Raw genomic sequence first — 19,975 nt, 5'->3', positions numbered from 1 at the left:
TATGGCAAAATGTTATTAGGAATATCTAATGGGAGCTCTTTAAAGGGGTTATCATCTTGGCCACCAAGCAAAGGGAATTATCTTCTTTGTATGCTGAAAAAAACCATCAAGGTGAACAAATTAACTTCCGTACTCTTTAGTTTGCTTCCTTTTTTATGCATTATTGCTGATAGGCTCTTCGAGTCTGTGTGGCATTTCTCATGTCAGTTTACAATAACAGCACCTTTGAACATGTCAAAGGAATTGAACAATGTAGTAAGCAACTTTACATATAAGGTATCATATAAGTCTGAATAACTGAATCATTTAATGCTATCATGAAAAAGACAAAAGAGGAAGATATGCCCAAGTATGCATTCTGGCAATCAATGGCGATCATCATAACCATGTAATCCCAGCTGAAGTCCCCAAAAAGTATAAAGCATAATATAAACATCAATAGACCTGCCATATTATGCTACCATAAAAACATCCAACATGGAGGAGTATGCATTTTGACATTAAAAGGCAACCTGACAATCCATGGCACTTTAAGGAGATTATGGTATGCATCCAAGGGGAAATTGTAATTGACTATTAGTATGGATGTTAAACAAAAGATGGCTAACTTGGTTATAAAACTAGATTAAAATGATCTTTGATGAGGAGGTTCAGTGGCAATGAGTAGGCCAGGTTCATCAAGGCAAAAGTGAATAGGACAATCCTTGATTCAGCAAGAACAATAACCAAGTCACTGAAGAGGGCGGGGTTGAATAATTTGAGCATGTCACAAGGTTTATGTCGAAAGTTGCAAAAGATCTGTGGACGACCAGTTTATTATGTTTGGAAGTTTTCAAATTGCAAATTCTGTCCCTTTTATAAGGAGAAATTACTATGTTAACAAGTTTCTTGGAGTTTGGGAAATATGACATTGGGTCAAATGCTTAATTGTAAAAGACGTTATTTATTGAATTACGTAAACCACATATTTTTTCTATGATACTAAACTATGCAATACAAGTTTTAGATATTTTAGTAATTGAATCCCACAAAAGCATATAATGATTTTTGGTGCTTATGCATTGCCAGCAACTTTCCTCGTGACTAATAAATTCTCTTTCTTCCGGAACCTTAATACCAATTCATGAAACTTCAACGATGATCTTCGTGATACCTAGTGTATAGTACTACTAACTCACACTAAATAAGTTGAAAAAAGCCCACATGATGGGATGGCAATTTTCAGCCCAAAACCATTCAAAATAACAAGGTCTGTGTGTAGTATTTCAATGTATGGGCCAAGCTTTGGGTTGTCTGGGAGTAACCATTAACCAAGTCAGTTTTGGGTCCTTTTCCCAAACCCCGTTGTGTCATTAGGAGAATCCCAAGTGTTAAGAGTTCAAAAGGCATGAGATTTGCCAGGTGGAGTAGTTACTTCAGTCAAAGAAAAGGAACAATCATGAGTTTCATTATGTGCCTCCAATCACATGTCCCTTCTTTAAAAATGGGAAAAAAAGAAAAAACGAAGGTGTAGTTTGAGAGATTCTGGTATTCCACATTCTCCTCTCTCCAAAACTTTCCTGTACATGTTAGGCCTAAGTCTTGGCCAAATTCCCCAAGCACCTCTCTCTCTCTCTCTCTAAAGTCAGAAGTCTCACCCCCCCTCCCTTTTTCCACAGGATCTACCTATCTCACAAATCCACCCCTAATGCAACTCTCTCTTATCCAACACCTAGCCTCGCCAAACCCAAATTCTCACCCCCCCCCCCAACCCTCTTCTCCTCTCCTTCCCTCTACGTCTCTCTAGTTTACTCAACCAAGCCAGAGGCAGAGCTATGTTTACTCCAAGGGAGATTATGGCTCCCCCAAGACCAAAACCTTCTCTATGTCTTGCTTGTTTTGTATGGAGTGCGCCCTCCAAAAATTAGCTCCCCCAACCCGGCCCGCCGTGCAGGAATTTTTGATTTTAATCCAATCCCCTTCTTTTTCATGATAGCTAATCACATTCTCTTTCTATCATTGTCTTCTCAAAAAATCCCACTTTCAAAGAGGGTTCTCTTTTCATAACAACCGACTTAATAGGTTCCCATATCCTTTAGGTTTCTAAAGACTGCCCATATTTATTAAATCTCGAAGAAGTGAAGTTGTCCGGTGTAGAAATATAGCTAGGAAAATAGAGCAATATTAACAAGGTATTAGAGTCTTGTGTCGGCATTCCATTCTTTTATAGAAAAGCATAAGCACTAAGAAATATGGAGCTTAGTTCCAAGTACAATCAGGAAGCATCATAATGAGTGGTATTTTTAGGGGCAGCTATCCCAGCCTCCTAGGCTTAGGTGGACCCTAAGCATCCCACGTAGGGTGGCTTGACCACTTAGCAGGAACCCAAGCAATTTGCTTAGGCCTATGCAGCTCAAGCTAATCCAGCTGTGACTTTGAAGAAGTCAGGTTTTAGGTGCAGTATCCTGGGGTATCAGGTGGGTCGAGCTGACATGCTACAAACCCACTTGTTTTTCCTGTTGGTACCCTAACACATTAGCATGGTGACAACTTAAATTAAATGTTCCTGTGACCCTTGATTAATTGTTTAGTCCTAACTCTTCATCAATTATTCCTGCCTACTGACTTATTTAACTTACTAATCATGTTAGATTAATAGCTGAGGTTAGGAATGTATGTCACTTTGTACATCTTTTCTTTCCTTTTTCTTATGAAGAATATCTTTATATATGCACGTCCGATCTAGATAGCTAGTTATTTGTTTCATAGCTTCTGACTTCAAGCCATAGACTTATCTCTTATATGTCTTGTCTGTCTATATAAAGACTTTATCATCAAATAGAATATTTTAAGGTTAATTCAATAAATTTTTAACTCATTTCACACTTTTAAATTTTTCCCTCATTTCTAATTCTATAGTTTTTCTGAATGTGTTTAATTGTGAATAATTTTTAGTATAAAAAAGGTTTTAAACCCAGACCATTTAAAATATATTTTTAACTTATATCATTCTTTCAAAAGAAAAACTGAACTTCTTATCTTTACCTTTTAGAATTTTACTCAAATAATTCCCCTACTTTTAACAGTTTTAAACAGAAAATTGAAATTAAACTACAGAAAGAAATATTAAAACTGAGCCCTTGTCAAAAATAAAAACTCGGTTATAGATTCTCTGCTAAGGCAAGTACCTTCGGTTTAAACTGATTCATGTAAATATTAGTATTATACAATGCATGCAATTGGGACCCCTCCTCTTTTGTTCTCTTCCAGTTGTGGTGGGATGTAAAGGTGAGAACATATAGGGCTCGTTTGGTTCGCGGAAAAATGAGGGGGAAAAGTGTGGTCAACAGAAAAGTAATGAGATGCCTCTTGTTTGGTTAGAGTTTTCTAAAGAAAAAGACGGAAAAGTTGTATTCCCATAGAAATATGATTCCCACGTTTCATGGAAAAGTCTTTCCCATGCGAAACATGGAAAGTTACTTTTTCGTAAGCCGAAAATCACTCCATTTTTATTTTTTTCCAAAAAAGCCCTTCAGCATTAAAGAGGCATTAAAGACCTAATTTTTATTAGGGGTATAATAGAAATTACACATAACTTTTTCAGAAAAGTGGATAGTCAACCAAACATAAGCACTCTGAAAATCTATCAATTTTCCATGGTCAACCAAACATATCAAAAATACTTTCCTAGGCATCCTCTTCCTAGAAATCTGTTTTTCAGGAATCATATTCCTAAGAAGAAAAATGCTTCCCAGGAATCATATTCCTAGGAAGGAAAATGCTTCCCGCGAACCAAACGAGCCCGTAAGGCAAGATGAGAAAGATGTACAACAAAGCAAACATTGGTTAACTCAAGCAAAAACCAGAAGAATGTGTCCCTGGATGTTGTACAACATTAGCTTCGATATGGAGGTGTGCCACTGCCATGTAAAGGTTTATAAAAATACTCTGGATAATTTTTGTTTATTTTTAAAGAGCAGTATGACCAATAAAATTTCCAATTGAAGGTATAATTTAAAAGCCACCCAACTAACAGACAATTCGTGAAGGTTTGTTAAATTTGATCAAAATGAACAACATTTAGTGTATAATCAATTGCATTCCTTCATGGTACTTGACATTGGAAGCACACATCAGACGAGACGAGTAGTGACTTTCCTTAAATTAAAGATGCAGACAGATTGAGTCTGCATTCTGCAAATTGTCGAAATCAAGTTCCCAATGAAAATGGCAATGTTCGTATTATGATCAACGTAACAGTAAAAAATACAATGGTCAGAGTAAGCCCACCAAATATATATATATATATATGCATGCTTAAGTGTCACGTAAGAAACGGGCATGCTGGCTCTATTGTTTGAAGTGTGCACGCAAGATGAATAATGTTAATGAAATTGCTACGACTTACTCGCTCATACTAATTTTCCAGTTCAACTGGATAAGAAATTCATGCAGGAGGCATGAGAAACACATATTCAAATACCCAACAAACGAACATCATTTAAATTACAGAAATTATAAGAGAAGTTATAACAAGTGCCAACAACGCATCGATCATAGAAAGAGCAAGCAAGGCGTGCTAAGGGCTACTTTGAGGAAACACTGGCACCACAACATATATCGTGCCATCAAGCGAAACTAGTATGCGAGTCAAAGAACTGGTAGGGGATAAAGAAGCAGCCCCACTCAAAGAACTGCAAAGAACATACATTTCTCCAGAGATACAGATACGATTCAGCTCTTGGTAGGGCAGGGGGAAAAAGGGGGAAAAAAGAGAAGAAAAAAAAGTTACTAACGTAATATCGGAACATTTATATATATATATTAAAAAAAAATGCATGTCATATTTTTCGCACCCAAATATCCAAAAATTGAAATATATACAAGCCAATAGAGAGAAATAAACAAGAAGATTAAATAAAGGAACCCAAATACAAAAATTAAGCAAATTTCTACAAGAATAGAAGGAGAAAAATCGAGCTCACTTGTAGTCGCACACTCGAAGATGCCCTCCATCCTTGCAAGTGAAGCAGTAGTCCTCCGCTATCTCCTCCTTGTTCTTCTTCGTCTTCCTCATCTGTCCTATCCCTTCCCCCTTCCCAAAACGCACCAAAACCACAAAACAGACCTCAAAAAGATGCTTCCTTTTCCCCCTAAACTCTTCAGAACCAAGCTCCAAAGCACTCCAGAGGCCGTCTCAAAACCCAACTCCACGCACAGGAGGTGACGCTGAAGATGGAGGAGGCCTGGGATTCTTGGAACTCAATGTCGTAGAGAAGACGTGGAGGGAGGCGGTGCGGCAGGCGGTGAAGGAGGAGACAAGGGCGAACTCGAAGCGGAGGTGGAGGTCGGGTTTGGAGAGGAGCTGGTGGTGTCCACGAAGATTAGAAGGGAGTAGGGGCGGGGGACGAGGGCGGAGGTGAGGACGCGGGCGACGGACCGGTGGTCGAGGTGGGTCACGGTGGAGGGGGACCGAGCCCGGAGGTTCTCCAGTTCCTCCACCAGCAGAGGAGACGGTGATCAGGGCGGGGAAGGCGAGAAGGATGAGGAAGAGGAGGTCTTGGTATCAATTAACTCCTTCCGATTTTGTCCAAATTGAGCCCAAACCTCTCCATCTCTCTTCTTGCATGCAAGAATATAAGCGAAGGATTGCTTCAAGAACTCCTCCGAGGCTCAGAAATCCATCACTCCCCCCTCGAATTCCAGCCGAAAACCCAACAGAGAGGAGAAATGGCGGAGAAGAGAGACTCCGCCAAGCCAGGGAGAGAGAGGCGAAGAACGAAAGTTGAATGCCAGAGGAATTCCTCTTTCTATTTACAATGAAAAGATTCTTGGGGCCTTTTATCATGGAGCGGGATTTTCTTCCTATTAGCTCCCTGGCATTATTGGAAATTAGAATGTCTCTTCACTTGTGTCGTGTTATCGCATATGACGGTACATAATTTATAAGCAGTCCCTTGGACTTGCGAATTTATGATATAGTCTATAAATATTTTCTTTTTCAGCCGTCTGATCGAGAAGAGATGGAGAGGATTCGACGTTATGTCCAAGGGGCAGAAATCACCCGCAATGAATACGGTGGGATTTTCTCCAACAGAACGCCGTCGTTTTCTTGATTCGTTTGATGGGTCTTTCGTCGGTCGTGCTTTGGAGACGGTACGGTAATGCGGAATTCCACTTGCCCAGTAAAGGGGCCAAGCAAACGTCTCCTGACCGTCTGATCGAGAACTGATGGTGTTGATGGAGAGCATATATTGGGTGGGCGTTACCATCAACAGAGGAACACCTAATGATGGGTGGTCACTTTTCCGTGGAGACGTTTTTTCAATTTTGTGCCTAGCTTTGTACGTATTTAATAATGAGGACATTTTTTTCCCAGAAAGAACGAACAAGGTTGGTATTTTGTTTTGGCGTACATGGAATAATAAATTAATGGCTAAGGAAGAGACAAGAAACGTGACCCGGAATGAATTTTTTTTTTTTTCCATTATTTTTGGTGCAGCGGCATACCCAAGGAGCGCGACCGGAATGGCTTGGTTTTCAAGTGCTCGACTCATCTCAGACAGAGACCGAGCTTAAGGCATAGTTTAATTGGTTAGCATCGCTCCAATAAAAGTCTTATGAGAGATTGTAATTCTTTTCTGGCTGTTTATATATATATATCAAAAGATGAACTAGGCAATAGACTAGATCGTCTCCTCTATCTCTATGTCATCTACTTTCATTTGACTCGGCTGGTTATACTCATGTTAGAGTTGTGTGAATAGCCGCTGTAACAAAAAAAAATAAAAAATAAAATAACTAAAGTGAAATATGGGACGGGTGAATAGCCCATTATGCTCGAGTTTACTCGAAATAGTATCAAGTTTAGAAATTAGATTTGACCCTACTTTTTTTTTAAATTGAATCTAATTAATCAACTGCCTCACAAAATTTAGATTCAACCAATTTCATGCTCCAATGCCATCACACAAAAAATAAATGAAATGAATAAATTTAGAATATTAAAGTATAACTAGCCGTTGAGCGTGCCTCTTTTTTTTCCTAGTGGAACACTGGAATTCATTCGACATGAGCAATTCATACGGTGGAATATCATGAAGAAATCTCCTATTTGATTAGGAAAAGAGATTTTGATTTCAATCTTATTAAGGAAGATTTATCTGGCTTTATTTTTCATGATAACAATGTTTGGCAGTAGAATTAACAAGAAAATGAAAACAAAAATAAAAAATGTCGCAAGTTAAAAGATGAATAGGAAGAACTAAAAATATTGGTGCTCAATGAAAATTAATTTGATTTGTGGGCCCATTTTCATCACTCAGAATCTTGAATTTGTTTCCATTTGTACATCTTGGGTTCCCTTTGATGTCTCACTTCCTATCAAAGATTTTTGTGGAATCTCTCTTGGAGGTTTGGCAATTTGTTCATGATATGTATCTCTTCAATGAAATAGAATGCACACAATAAGTTGACTCAATTTGAGGACAAACAAAGCTCCTAAATCTTTTTATGTTTTAGAACCATAGCATTCTTCACTTCCATTTATAGCTACTGGTCTATAAAAACATAGTTTATAACAATAAGTAGCCAATTGATGAGTGACAACCACCAAGCTATAACCAAACACAGCAATACTCTATAATAAAAACCTATAACAATAAGCTACTTATACGATACCTTAATTGGTTACAACCTTAAGTGACTACTCGGCACAGGATCTCTGAACCCAATAGTTTTTTAGCTCTTAGGCAAAATTTATTCAAATGTTATCTGTATTTGCCTGTGGAATCCTGAAAGTAGACTTTGCCTAAAATTTAGGTTATTCTCTGTTATTTCTACAGAGTATCATACATGACACTGTTTAGGCTTATATACTTTTTGATTTCCTTATGCTTGATGATTTCTATATAATTAGTGGGATGAGTTTTCTTTCCAAGTATTTTGTCAGAATTTATGACTCTACAAATATGAAGTTCCTATTTTTTTCTTTTGTTTTATGCTTTTATCAGATCATTTAAGTTGTAAGATTCTATTTTTCTTTCTAGTTTCATTTTGAATGCAGGTTCCAGATTCAGGCTGTAATGCTCATTCAATTTTGAAACATATCCCAATTTTTTGCCTACCTAGTGCATTTTACAGCTTTTATTTGATTTCTTGGCTTCAAGTTCCTAAAAGAGAAGTTTCAGTTTTATTTCAGTAGTTTGACCATTGAGATGTCAGCTTCTTCGAGTTCAGAATAACTTTATAGCTATGTTCTAATAGAAAGTATGCATTTTGATCCTGTTTTGGAAGTTCTTGTTTTTTCTAATGATTTGATGCTAGAAGTTTTGCTATATTTTGGAATGTGCACTATCAACTTTTCTGAGTTTAACAAGCTTTACAAATGTATGTGAAAAGATACATTTGAAAGTTCTTGCTAGAATCTGTACACTTTTGGAATTGCCTACCCAAGTCATTTGTATTCCCCCATTTTGGAATTTAACAGCTGATTTTCTATCTAATTTTTGTAGTGCTCCCATTTTTATGTTTTGTCCGATTTATTAAATTTTCAATGTTCTTATGATACCATGATAGAGCTCAATCTACATTTTATATGATTTGATGTGAACAACGTATGCATCAGATGGTACTCTACAAACACTTTACCCTTTGAATATGTTAGTTCTTTTTTTAAATATTAGTAGGAGTAAATTATAAAAACCCTCCCGCGATTAGAGGTAAATAATACTTACACCTAATAGTTTGAAAAACCTACGCTTATCCTCATAAGGTTTATTTTCATCCGACACTCTAATCATAACTTAACAAACGTTAGCCAAACCATTAATCTTAAATGCAGCCCAAATGCCATATTTAAAAAAAAAAAGACCAAAATGATCTTAAGTGACACAACAATCATCCAAGGACATAAGAAAATATGTGTATCCTCTTTTCTACTCAAAGGTAATTTTGACTTTCACATGAGGTAAAAAAAGTTTCACTAACACCGTTAATTTAATTGGATGTAAGGGTAGAAATTACAAACTATTAGATGTAAGTGTAATAAATATAAATCTCAGAAGGCTTTTTTTAAATATACTCTATTAGTAAAATATTTGTTATAAGTGTATGCAATTGCCACCATTTTAGGCATGGTAGGGGGCCTCTACTATGTTCTCATTCATTAGCTTATGACCTTATCTTAATCGGTCAAAGATGAATGACAATAATTGACAACATTGTACTAATTGAACATTGAAAAAGGAAAATTAAATGAACAGTAAGCTAGCAAACCATGATAGATGGAGTTTATATAGCATTTTTAAACCAAACATGTAATTTAGGTATCCATATTGATAGTTATGCATTGATACCAGGAGCACAGATTCTTAATACAACTGAATGACACAATATTTTGGTGAATTGGGTCTCTGAATATTCTAGTGCCAATTCTCTATCAATAGTCTTTGCTAAGCCAGTTTACTTCTCTGTGGAAGGCCCTGATTTTTTATCATTTTATAAGACATCCATTTTAGAATAACTTGAATTTTCCAACTTTTTGTTTATGGTCTAAAGTCTCATTGCATGACCTTATAAAGCTTTCACTTCTCATAAAATCATAAAGGAATAAACAACATTCTGTATAAATCTAACTGAAGAAAGAGAATGAGTTTTGAACACAGACCTGTCGTTGAACTCGACCTAATTATTGTATACCAAGTGCAGGTACCAAGCTGGAACTTGAACTCTGAACATTGTCCACCTTCCAAAGCATGAAAATTGGACAAATTAAAAAGAACACCAAGAAGATACTTCCTTATCTATTCCAGATCAGTTATACTGGTGCTTCCCCATTTTTTTCCTAGAAGTCAATGGATCTGTATAAATTTTCTTCCAGGAAATTGGGGTATGATAGGAGTTCCTGTAGATTTATACATAGAATGCCTTCTGTAAGATCAGTGGCTCTCTCTTCCCAATTGGTTCAAGGGTCTCTATGTTCTTGGTTTTTTTTTCTTCTCATTCTCCCTTTCTCCTATATAGTTTCAGATTTATGATCATAGTTTCTGCAAACTCCTCAGCAAGCCCAAGCAATCCTTTTCACCCCCAGTGAGATGCAGTTTATAGTGGAGAATATGAAGGCAGCATCAAGTTTGATTGAAAGTAATACTAGGCTTGGCCAGACATCATGCAGACATCCAGGAAATACAAGAAATATATTTTGTTAAAGCACAGATTGTTTTAATTCCCTCAGGTCGTATTTTTCACCACTAAATCAACCTCCTCTTGTTGGAAACTTAAAAGAAGCATGTAATCAAAATGCAATCCGTTTCCTCTGTCTTCCTCTCCTCTTCTTTGAAGGTGGCTGTGAGAGGAACCAAACATTAAAGAAGACCATCCTCGGAGCCATTATGATCCAAGAGGATAGTGTGACGCTCAGCCTCCTTGGGCCGGCCTGTTGGCCCGGCCCGACGCCTAATGAAAGCCCGAAGGCCTGTCAGGATTTGAAACAGGGCAGTGCTCTGGTAGATCTTCTTCACCGGTAGATCTCATAGCCGCTGCCCTTCTTTTCTTTCCTTTCTTCATTGCCGACTGCATAAGCTTCTTGTGCTCGCCGGAAAATGCCACAATTTCCTCATCGGAAGCACAAGTAAGAGACTTAATCTTCTTCTCCTTTATTTTCTTGTTCGCTAATCTCACCTTCAGCTGAGTTTTTATTGAAAAAATTCAAGAATATGAGGCTCTATTTTTAGATCCGATAGACCCCTGTTTTCCCATCCGAAAAGCCCTTTTTTTGGCCTCCTCCGCTGTTGGCGCTTGTCGCCGAAGATAGGGACTTGTACCCAACCGGAGATCATGAAGGAAGAGAGAGAGGGGCTCAAACCCCTGTTTTGAGCCCTTTATTCCTTTTCTTTTCGTCATCGGCCGCCCTGTTACCGTCGTTGGTTGCCCGTTTGTCGCCAGTCTTTCGGCTGTTGAACCCCACAGCCACCTGGTCGTGGCCCTCTTCTTCTTCCTCCTCTTCCTCTCTCTTCTTCTTCTTCATCCTCACTTTCCTCTTCTTATTTTTCTACATTGTTTCGCTCCCTTCGCCCTCTTTCTCGCTCCAAGCAAGACCCAGAGATCTTAGTTCAGATGATGGCTGATTTTCAGGCAGCACACGTGTTTAGGGAGGCGAACCGGGCAGCAGATTGGGTCGCCTCCTTTGTCGCTCGGCACTCAGGTGCTTTTTTGTGGACGTCTGATGTAGACGTCCCTTCACAGTTGTACCTTTTACTCTCCCATGACTTGGAGGGCTGTACTCACGTTCGTACTATATGATATGAGTAGCCGTTTTTACCACAAAAAAAAAGAGATCTTAGTTCAAGCCTTGACTTTTTTTTTTTTTTCTCGGATCCAAGTTGGCCCCAAAATGAAAGGTAGGGTGACCCATTACCTCGTTCCTTGCCAGATCTATTTAGAATTCGTCACTATTGATCTTTGTTGAGTTGCTTACATCATGTCTGATCCTGATTGATTGAGTTCATCTTATCTAGATCGATTTATGCGGTTAGGTACTACCGCCCGATCGATCTTATCTTTCATTCATCTTGGGCATGAGACTCTACCTCCAATAGTATCTTAATTTTTAACTTTGTTTGGCTTTTAAAATAATGATAAAATTAATTGTATTTTAATGGGTGAACCTACCCCGCCTAACTGAAGTGGGATTTTAAAGCGAGAAGAGGTAAGTAACTGATGAGGTCGAGGGCATCCCCCGACCTCAGAGCTAAGTCTATATCGGATGTAGGCAAAAGAACGGCTATGTCCCCCGCAAGATATTGTCCGCTCTGGAAAGGGGTTTCATAGTCACTTCTGCCCCGAAACGGTTTTGCCCCACAAAAGGCGCCTCGCAAGGGAAAGAGTTTCCTCCTCCATTTATGGCATAGACGTTTCCACTACCTAGCTGATGTGGGACTAAGTTCAAGACCCTTTATTCCCACAATATAGCCCCCCTAGCGGGAAGGTCTTTGCCGGGGTCAAGGGCTCTCAACAAAAGCACCATTGATGAGGTTGAGGGTATCCCTCGACCTCAGAGCTCAGTCCATACCAAATGTAGGCAGAAGAACGGCTGCGTTCCTTGCAAGGTATTGTCTGCTCTAGGGAGGGGTTTCATAGTCTCTTCCGTCCCGAGACGGTTTTGCCCCACAAAAGGCGCCTCACAAGGAAAATAGTTTCCTCCTCCATTTAAAGCACAGACCTTTTCGCTACCTAGCCAATGTGGGACTAAGTTCGAGACCCTTTATTTCCACAACAATAACCTAATGCTTCAAAGTGTGTTTTCCAATTTTTAGTAAGCTGATAATTAGGCCCTATTAGGCAGATCTTTTGGTGGGCCAGAAAGCACTTTCTGACTCTCCAAAAGTACTTTTGCATTGAATAGGGGTATTTGGTAAAAAAATCGGAAAGCTATTTTAATTTTGCCATAAAACTAAAACAGCTTCTTGGAAAAAAAAAGGCACTTTTAGCACGTGTCGAAGAGCTTTTTTGATTTATATTTCTTTTTAAATTAAAATACTTATGATAAAATATTATAATTATAGAAAATATCTCTTTATATTATAGACATTTGTAGGAGTCCCAACAAAGAAAACAAGGAACACTAATTGGCCTGGGCTTTTTCGTGATCAAGGTATTCCTTTTTTCTCCATTTATTTATCCATTATTTTATTTTTTATTTGAGAAAAAATTAGTTTTGTTCTCCATTTTTTTGAAAACAATCCATAATGGAGTCTCGTCATCGTCCCTATCTTCCATCGATCTCTCGTTCTCTCCTTTCAAAGCTCTCTCTTCATCTTCTTTTTTCCCTTTTTCTCCTCATCCTCCATCACCCACTCTCTTCCTCTCTATCTCTCTCTATTTCTCTAAATGCCGACCTCTCAGCGTGGACCGCGGCATCGCGGTCCACCTCTCAGTGTGGTTGGCATTAGAGAAATAGACAAAGGGATAAAGAGGGAGAGACTAGGTGATGGAGAAGTGCAGCATTGTGGTCCACCTCTTAGTGTGGTCGGCATCAGAGAAATAGACAGAGGGATAGAGAGGAAGAGACTAAGTGTGGAGAACCACGACATCACGGTCCACCTCTAAGCGTGGACCACGGCATCGCGGTCCACCCATTCTCTGTTTATCTCCCGATTGATCTCACAGTCCATGGTACACCGCGAGATCAATCTTGTTACAGAGCGAGGCCCCTGCGTAGAAAAGCTGTTTTGATTTATAAATTTTATTTTTTTGACCAAAATACCCATAATAAAATATTATAATTATAGAAAATGTCTCTATATATTATAGAAATCTACAAAAATCTCAACAAAGAAAACAAGAAACACTAATCGACCTTGGCTTTCCTGTGATCAGCCACATCGGCATACATAACATCATATGGAAGCTACATATTATGGCGATATATATGTTTTCTCTTTTATTTGGCAGTCTTGCAGTTATATTTTTCTTTTCTGATCCTTTAGAAAAAACCTAGGAAGTTTCATTTCATCTATCCCTAGCTTTTTTTTTAAAGGTTGGAGCTACTAAAATTGGCATCTGATTAGACTATTTCTGTATCAAATTACCATATGGAGACCAAATAACAAGAGAACTCCTTTTCTTTCCCTCAACTATTTTGGTATTGCAGGCTTATTGCATCTTTGAGAGATAGCTATCTAATAAAGTAAAATTATGTTTGAAGAATTTAAGAGAGAGAGGAGGTGCAGGAATTAGTTAACGACTTTCTAAAATAACTCTAAATTCTTTTTTTTTGGGTAGATGGACGCTAAATGGATGCCAAGTGGCCAATTACTTTTTTAAAAAATAATTAAGAAGAGTCCTACTCAAATTCTGTAAAATATTTGTAAAATAACTCTTAACTCTTTTTTTTTTTAAAAAAAAAGCTGTAAGTTCTTTTTCTTTTTTTTGAGTACATGGATGCTAAAATATTTTTCTTTTGTGATCCATTAGAGAAAAACTCAAGAAGTTTCATTTCATCTATTCCTAGCTTTTTGTTAAAACGTTGGACCTATGGAAATTAGTATCTAATTAGACTATTTCTGCATCAAATTTCCATATGGAGACAAAATAACAAGACAATTCCCTTTTTTTTTTCTGGTATTGCAGGCTTCTTGCATCTTCGAGAGTTAGCTATCTAATAAGAAAAATTTTGTTTGAACAATTTATGAGAGAGAGAGAGAGAGAGAAGAAAAACACACTCACACACACACACACAAAAAAAAAAGAGCAACCTTCTTTCTGCCTTTCTGATGGCCTTCTAAGTTTCATGCTGGAGCTCCTCTATTGCCCAGAGTTCCAACGGTAGAAATTTGGAGCTCACTTATGGAGGGATAACATATGGACAAGAGACGATAACAAAACACTCTCCACTTTTGGTGGATCATATGATTCATACCGGCCATATGACCACGTAGATGACTCACGGAATTTCTGGTCCAAGATAAGCACAAAGTTATGATTTTTTTTTAATAGCTCAGATCTGTCAAGCTTTTACTCCCTGTTTAATAAATCAAAACAATACCAGTGGTGTTAGCAGGTGAGATAAAGGAGTATCATATTGATGAGAGTTCTCATAATTTAAGTCTTTTGGATGCTTCAGTAATATACATCATGTTATTTTGCTATCTGATCCATATTTGTTGTCGCAAGAACTACCTATGCAGCTGTTCTTATCAAGATTCGCCATTTCGGTATAGAACTTCATACCAGTGCTATACTAGCACCGTGTCAGTACGGTATGGTATGAATTTTTTTCGGCGTATCGAACGTCGGTACGCAATCTATACCGAATACTAATAAGATATGGTCCACTCTATACTATTCGATTCATACTGATACAGCAAACCATAGAACATACTCCAAAGTTCAACATCTAAAGAAGCATAAATGGCAAACGTTGCATACCAAATAGCAATAAAGGTGGGTTAACTGATGACTTATACAAGACATGGTTGGCGTTACGAAGTTTTCTAAGAACAAGCGGTTCTTGACATGCGATGGATTTATTTGTCCGAATACCAGGAGTGAAGGAGCCTTGCATTTCAAGATCCAGTTTGTGATGGTTTCCCACCTTCTACTGGTTCATCCATGGTGAACTTAAAGGATGGACTTAATCTTGCACAGACAGGCTTATGGATCTTGTCCTCCCCAAGTTCTCTCCTCTCCTTCGTTCCCCAGTATCTCTCCACTTCTTCTGCTGTTCTGTCAGGTAGTCTTTTAGCAATCAGCTCCCACCTGACATTAAAAGGAAAAACAATGAATAAACATTTGAAGAACAGTGGAGAAATGATACGAGGTCCATGGGCATCAGTTTTCCAGGTTAAGCTAGCTTTCGTTAATTTTAATTTTTTTTTTGTGCGTGTGTGTGTGTGTGAATTGGAGGAAGTAAGACACTTGCCCCAAATTTTATTCAGAAAAGAGCACTATGTACAAGAAAGTAGAAGGGAGATAACCATCAAAATAAGACGAGGATCAGGTATTGAAAAACAACAAACACCAATACAAACATCAAGGTGGCCTCATGGGCAGAAGTGAAGCTGTCCACAAGTTTTGGTGCAAGTCAATCATCTTCTTGGGTCTTAAATATTCCCAGCTTTGGTACGTATGGAGAGTCTTCTGCAAAACATAGTAAATAGTGCCTTTTCTCTTGAGAAAAGTTCTTGTATTCCTTTCCTTCCAGATTTCCCAACATAAGGCAGCAATCAACTGATCTCACAAATATTAATATTGTGGTTCCCTGCAAAAGCTAGCAATTTTTACACTTATCCAATTGAAAGGGAAAAAAAGGAAAGCTCCTGATCTCATATATCTGTATGAGTCGTCACCTATGATTGCCTTTTGTTTGCGCTGGATACATACTTCACAATAAAAAAAGGACTTGTGATTACTTTATGCAGAACCGAGTTCACTTTTTTTTTTTTTTTTTAACTTGAAAGGTTTAAGGTTCTAGTTACCTCTCTCCTAGCAGGTGGTGGAGCCTGCTTATGAGGTCTTCTTCCTCTGGTGTCATGCTAGGCCACTGCTTCTCCCCCCCATGGTTTGCAGAGTCCAGCTCCTGCATTTCTCCTGCTATGCCATGAACCAAAAGTGCACCACAAGTTTATGAAGCTTATTTTGCGTTCTTTCTGTCAGCAAGAGAAGGAGGAGAAGACACCAGCTGAAGTTTTCATGGCATGTTGCTGGCCATCCAATCCAATAGATTTGTATGCTTAAAAAAATGAAATATCAGAATAGCCATGAAAATTTTTTTGCTGAGCATCTGAGAATAAAACTGGAATAAAAACAGAAGCGAACTATAAGTTGGAAATGCTAAATTTTAACGGAGGGGCGGCATGAAGATGGAAAGGCCGAAGAGAGTCATAAAAACTTCATGCTAGAGAAGGCACGAATCTATGAAATACTGCTATTGCTTCAAAGTGGTATAATAATATCCGAGCCGAGAAGAGCAACCAAGTTCTGAAAGGAAAACTGAACATGAGTGATGGAGAAAGTAGAAACCTCCTCCTACTTTCCCAATTGTTAATGATGCAATAATGCTTTTCAAATGATTGATGTTTTTTCAGGTGCTTTCTCAATTAATGCTTTGAATCTAAACAGTAACATTCTAAACTGATGATGGTTTAAGCATATGTGGATGAGGAAGGAGGAAAGATTCAACTGAAGTGCAGATAAAAATACAGAATACCACCATATGTGCAGTGGACAAAAGAGCAGAGACCAACAATTTTGATTCCCCAGCATGCGTTACCTTGTGCTCTGCTGATATTGAGGTTCCCTGCTTCCATCCTCTCTCTCTGGTTTCTGAACTCCAATGTGATTGTGTGGTGGATGGAATATTTAGCAAACACCGCGGAGATTGGTCCCCGCTACCCGCCGTTGGCTTTTTTACACTTCCAAGGGCTCGTTTGGCGTTTGGTTGGCAGAAAAAGAAAAAAAAAAAAGCCCAATATAAAAGTACATAAATTTTTATGTTTGATCAAAGTTTAAAAAAAACGAAAATAAAATTTTAATATTTTATAAAAAAATCATGAAAAATATGAAAAATTATTCTTAAGCTATCAAAACTTATGAATAATATAATAAATATATCAACTAAATATAAATTATTTTGGAATGCATTCCATCAAACATATCACAAAATCATTTTAGGCATCATATTTTAAAAAAATATTTTTTTTACAAAAATAATTTGATTAAAAAGAAATTTCTGCGAACCAAACTAAGTGCTTAGCTTGAACTATCTTCAGTATAGCTCCAATTACAGAATTATGTTGCACCTTTGTAATGTTTCATGACTTGTTTGGTGGTAACATTATATAAGTTGGCATTATTTCTCGTGAATGGCATGCAGAATTGTCTTTCGATTTTGTTTTAATATGTATGTGATTAATGATAATTTCATAATATGGGAACTCTGATTAAAAGCATTGGGGCATTTATCAATGGTAATATTGACTCCTCTCTGAAGGTTTGGATTTTCTGAAGGCCACCAGCCATCGTCCCCAAGAAGAGTACGGCCTGTAGGACCGGTCTTATCAACATCACTGTCACCTCACCAGGTGTCCTGCAATTGCGTTAAGGGCATGAAGACAAAGATCGTTGTCAGATTTTCTTTAGCTTTTTCTGGCGGAACAGCTGTGTCCGAGACCGAGGCACCCAAAAAAAGGTATATAGGGTGGATTTTATATTTTATCATATATTTTTTTCAAAATAAAAAAAATCTAAAAGTTAAAGACTATTTCTATTTTATCATTTGACATGATACCGAGAGTGGTCCAACGTGATGGCCCCACCCACGGCACCTCCTGAAAATAATGGGTCCAATAAGTCGGCTAATTTTAACCCCATGTAACCAAATTGGGCAGCCTCTAGGTCTTACTTTACCCTTTTTTTTTTTTGGGTTTTTTTTTTTGGGGGGGGGGGGGGGGGGGGGGGGGGGGGGGGGGTTGGGTGGCTTTTATCACTACAAAACTCAGCAGTGATCCAATATATACCTCTTAATGAATTAATAGACAGTTTTTAAAACATGCTTTTATCACTACACACTATCAAGAGTGGCCCAATGCATTTGGACGAACTCACTAAAATATATCTTTCTTCTTTTTGCTTTATCTTTGAGGCCTTTCATGAAGTGGGCTGCCCTAAAGTGAACTCACTAAGAGGGGCCTTTTTTCTTTATGTTTTGTCTTTGAGGCCTTTCCTGCGGTGGGCCATCTTTGGGTCGGGGCCTTAGACGACCGCCTCAGTCGCCTAAGAGTTGGGCCCTGTACACTAAATAATCAGATGATACACATTAAGCAAATTAGTCATCTAACAAGCCAATAAACCAATACACACCACTAAGTAAATTGATATATAGTTTTGTAGTTGTCTAATTTGTTAAGTGTGTATCACTTGTTTGTGTATTATATACTGATGAACACCATGTTCTGCAAATTGTATATCGATTTACCTAGAGATGTGTATCAACTTGCTAAATAATTAATTTGCTTGATGTGTATCATCTAGTTATGTAGTATGTACTAATAAAAACATATTTTGAAAATGATGAAGAAAGAGGATGCTATTTATTTTTAATTACAGGAGTGACACGACTCGATCCGTAAGAAGATTTTTTGGCTTTGAGGTTTCTTCTTTAAAATGAGTATTAAAGTAAATATGGTAAAAGAGGAAGTTCGTCCTATATTTTTTTTTTCTAGCGCTTATCTCATAAGATTTTTGTCCGTTTAATAGTAAAAGCATTTGCCCCATCCATATCTATTTTGTAGATCATATATTACAATTCCAAAAATAGCTATAAAAACTTTGCAATCAATTTTGAAAGTAAGATAATTTTTCTACACATATTTGTTCATTCTAGTACATTTTTTTTTGTTTTTCTTGAATATAACAGGAAATAAAAGGCAATACCAAATAAACCTAGTTTTTCGGGTAGATTACTTATACACATCTATGTTTAGCTCCATAAAATTTTGGACTTGCCTCACTTTTAACGTTTATATTTCCATAGCCTAGACTAACTCAGAACACAAGGTCCAAATTTTTTAAGCACTTCTTGAGGACATGCATTTTTTTTTTCTTAACAAAATTTTGAGCAAAGCTCAATCAACTTGATTAGGATAATAAAGCAAGGGCAAAATACAGGGTTGTGGATGTGCAACTTGATTTAAAAGCTTCCACATAACTATATACTTTATAAATTCGCAAGTCTTTTTACCTCAAACCCCCCTATTGTAAACTTATAACTTATGATCTTCATTCCCATCTGATGAATCTCATCAGTAAAAAGCATCTCACCCATGAGGAGACAGAATCCTTGCTTCGATCACATAGGGCTCACTATTACAGCTAGTCATGGGACTACCAAAACTGCATGCATGTTGTTTTAGTTGTCGGAACTCAGGTGCTGCACCTTATAAATTGTTACACTGCCCATCCATGTCACCAATTAATATTTCTTAATGTACTATCAGCCAAATTACTTGGGCACTACGTCCAATATGAGTAGGATCACTTAGCCATGCTTCATAATTGAAAAAACGGGTGGCATATATGGAAGTACATGCCACTCAGCCAAAGAAAAATAATGAAGAGCAGACCAAGTGGATGCTTTAACTCGTAATGCTTGTCTCCATGTTGCCATCCATGATCCATAGGATAGGCCACTATTAGGTGGCTAATGAAGTGAGACGAGGTTATAGTGTTACCAGCCGAAAGTTGCATAAAAGCATTATAATTTCTCAACTTTTCAATTCTTATAATTGTTAGAAAAAAAAAATAATTTTCCACACGTGCTCGTGTGTCTTGGGTCGTGCCGGGTGCTCGGCCCGCGCGCGCTCGTGCGTCCCGAGTGCAGCCCATGTGCGCTCGCGAGTCCCGGGCGCGGCCCAAGCGCACCTCGCGGGCGCTCGCCTGCATGCGCTCACGGGCGCGTGCTAGCACCCTCCGCGGGCTGACCGAGTCCGCAGATTGC

General features: G+C 38.0%; 2 protein-coding genes and 1 long non-coding RNA gene across 19 annotated transcripts in view; 1 reads left to right on the top strand and 2 right to left on the bottom strand.

The window, feature by feature from the left end:
* Window positions 1–5,810, bottom strand: part of LOC120113263 (uncharacterized protein At5g08430-like) — a 39,795-nt gene extending 33,985 nt beyond the window's left edge. For 7 of the 14 annotated variants that reach the window (XM_039134177.1, XM_039134178.1, XM_039134186.1 and 4 more), the window contains exon 1: window positions 4,965–5,806. In XM_039134177.1, the coding sequence (XP_038990105.1) occupies window positions 4,965–5,056 (92 nt within the window). In that variant the 5' untranslated portion in view covers window positions 5,057–5,806. Of the gene's footprint in view, window positions 1–4,964 lie in introns of all 14 variants that reach the window. The other 7 variants (XR_005515130.1, XM_039134205.1, XM_039134208.1 and 4 more) reach the window with 3 other exon arrangements.
* Window positions 5,811–9,285: 3,475 nt separating this feature from the next.
* Window positions 9,286–15,249, top strand: LOC113463556. Its single transcript, XR_003387976.2, has 2 exons — window positions 9,286–10,609; window positions 14,110–15,249. It is a non-coding gene; the product is annotated as an uncharacterized LOC113463556 (long non-coding RNA).
* On the bottom strand, window positions 14,871–16,892 carry LOC103719483 (transcription repressor MYB5-like). Of its 4 annotated transcripts, none has more exons than XM_008808748.4 (3): window positions 16,751–16,885; window positions 15,957–16,068; window positions 14,871–15,237 (listed from the first exon to the last, which is right to left on the bottom strand). In XM_008808748.4, the coding sequence occupies exons 1-3, from the start codon at window positions 16,785–16,787 to the stop codon at window positions 15,045–15,047; spliced, it is 342 nt and encodes a 113-aa protein (XP_008806970.1). In that variant the 5' UTR covers window positions 16,788–16,885; the 3' UTR covers window positions 14,871–15,044. The 4 variants fall into 4 exon arrangements, with proteins under 4 accessions (XP_008806970.1, XP_038990146.1, XP_026665190.1 ...); XM_039134218.1 differs by having other exon boundaries at window positions 14,873–15,237; window positions 16,688–16,892; XM_026809389.2 differs by having other exon boundaries at window positions 14,873–15,237; window positions 16,691–16,892.
* Window positions 16,893–19,975: the final 3,083 nt, after the last annotated feature.

This window comes from Phoenix dactylifera, chromosome 1 (genome assembly GCF_009389715.1).
Source record: "Phoenix dactylifera cultivar Barhee BC4 chromosome 1, palm_55x_up_171113_PBpolish2nd_filt_p, whole genome shotgun sequence".
Classification (NCBI taxonomy): domain Eukaryota; kingdom Viridiplantae; phylum Streptophyta; class Magnoliopsida; order Arecales; family Arecaceae; genus Phoenix; species Phoenix dactylifera.
This window is presented reverse-complemented; position numbering and strand designations above follow the sequence as displayed.

Bases quoted from the DNA above. Each gene is read 5' to 3' on its own strand.
- LOC103719483 (XM_039134218.1), bottom strand. From the start codon at position 16,787: ATGGAAGCAGGGAACCTCAATATCAGCAGAGCACAAGGTAACGCATGC. The intron at 16,069-16,687 runs GTATTCTGTATT...ATGGCATAGCAG, and splicing joins TGTCCACTGCACATATGGTG to GAGAAATGCAGGAGCTGGAC. The intron at 15,238-15,956 runs GTAACTAGAACC...TTTTAATGTCAG, and splicing joins CACCACCTGCTAGGAGAGAG to GTGGGAGCTGATTGCTAAAA.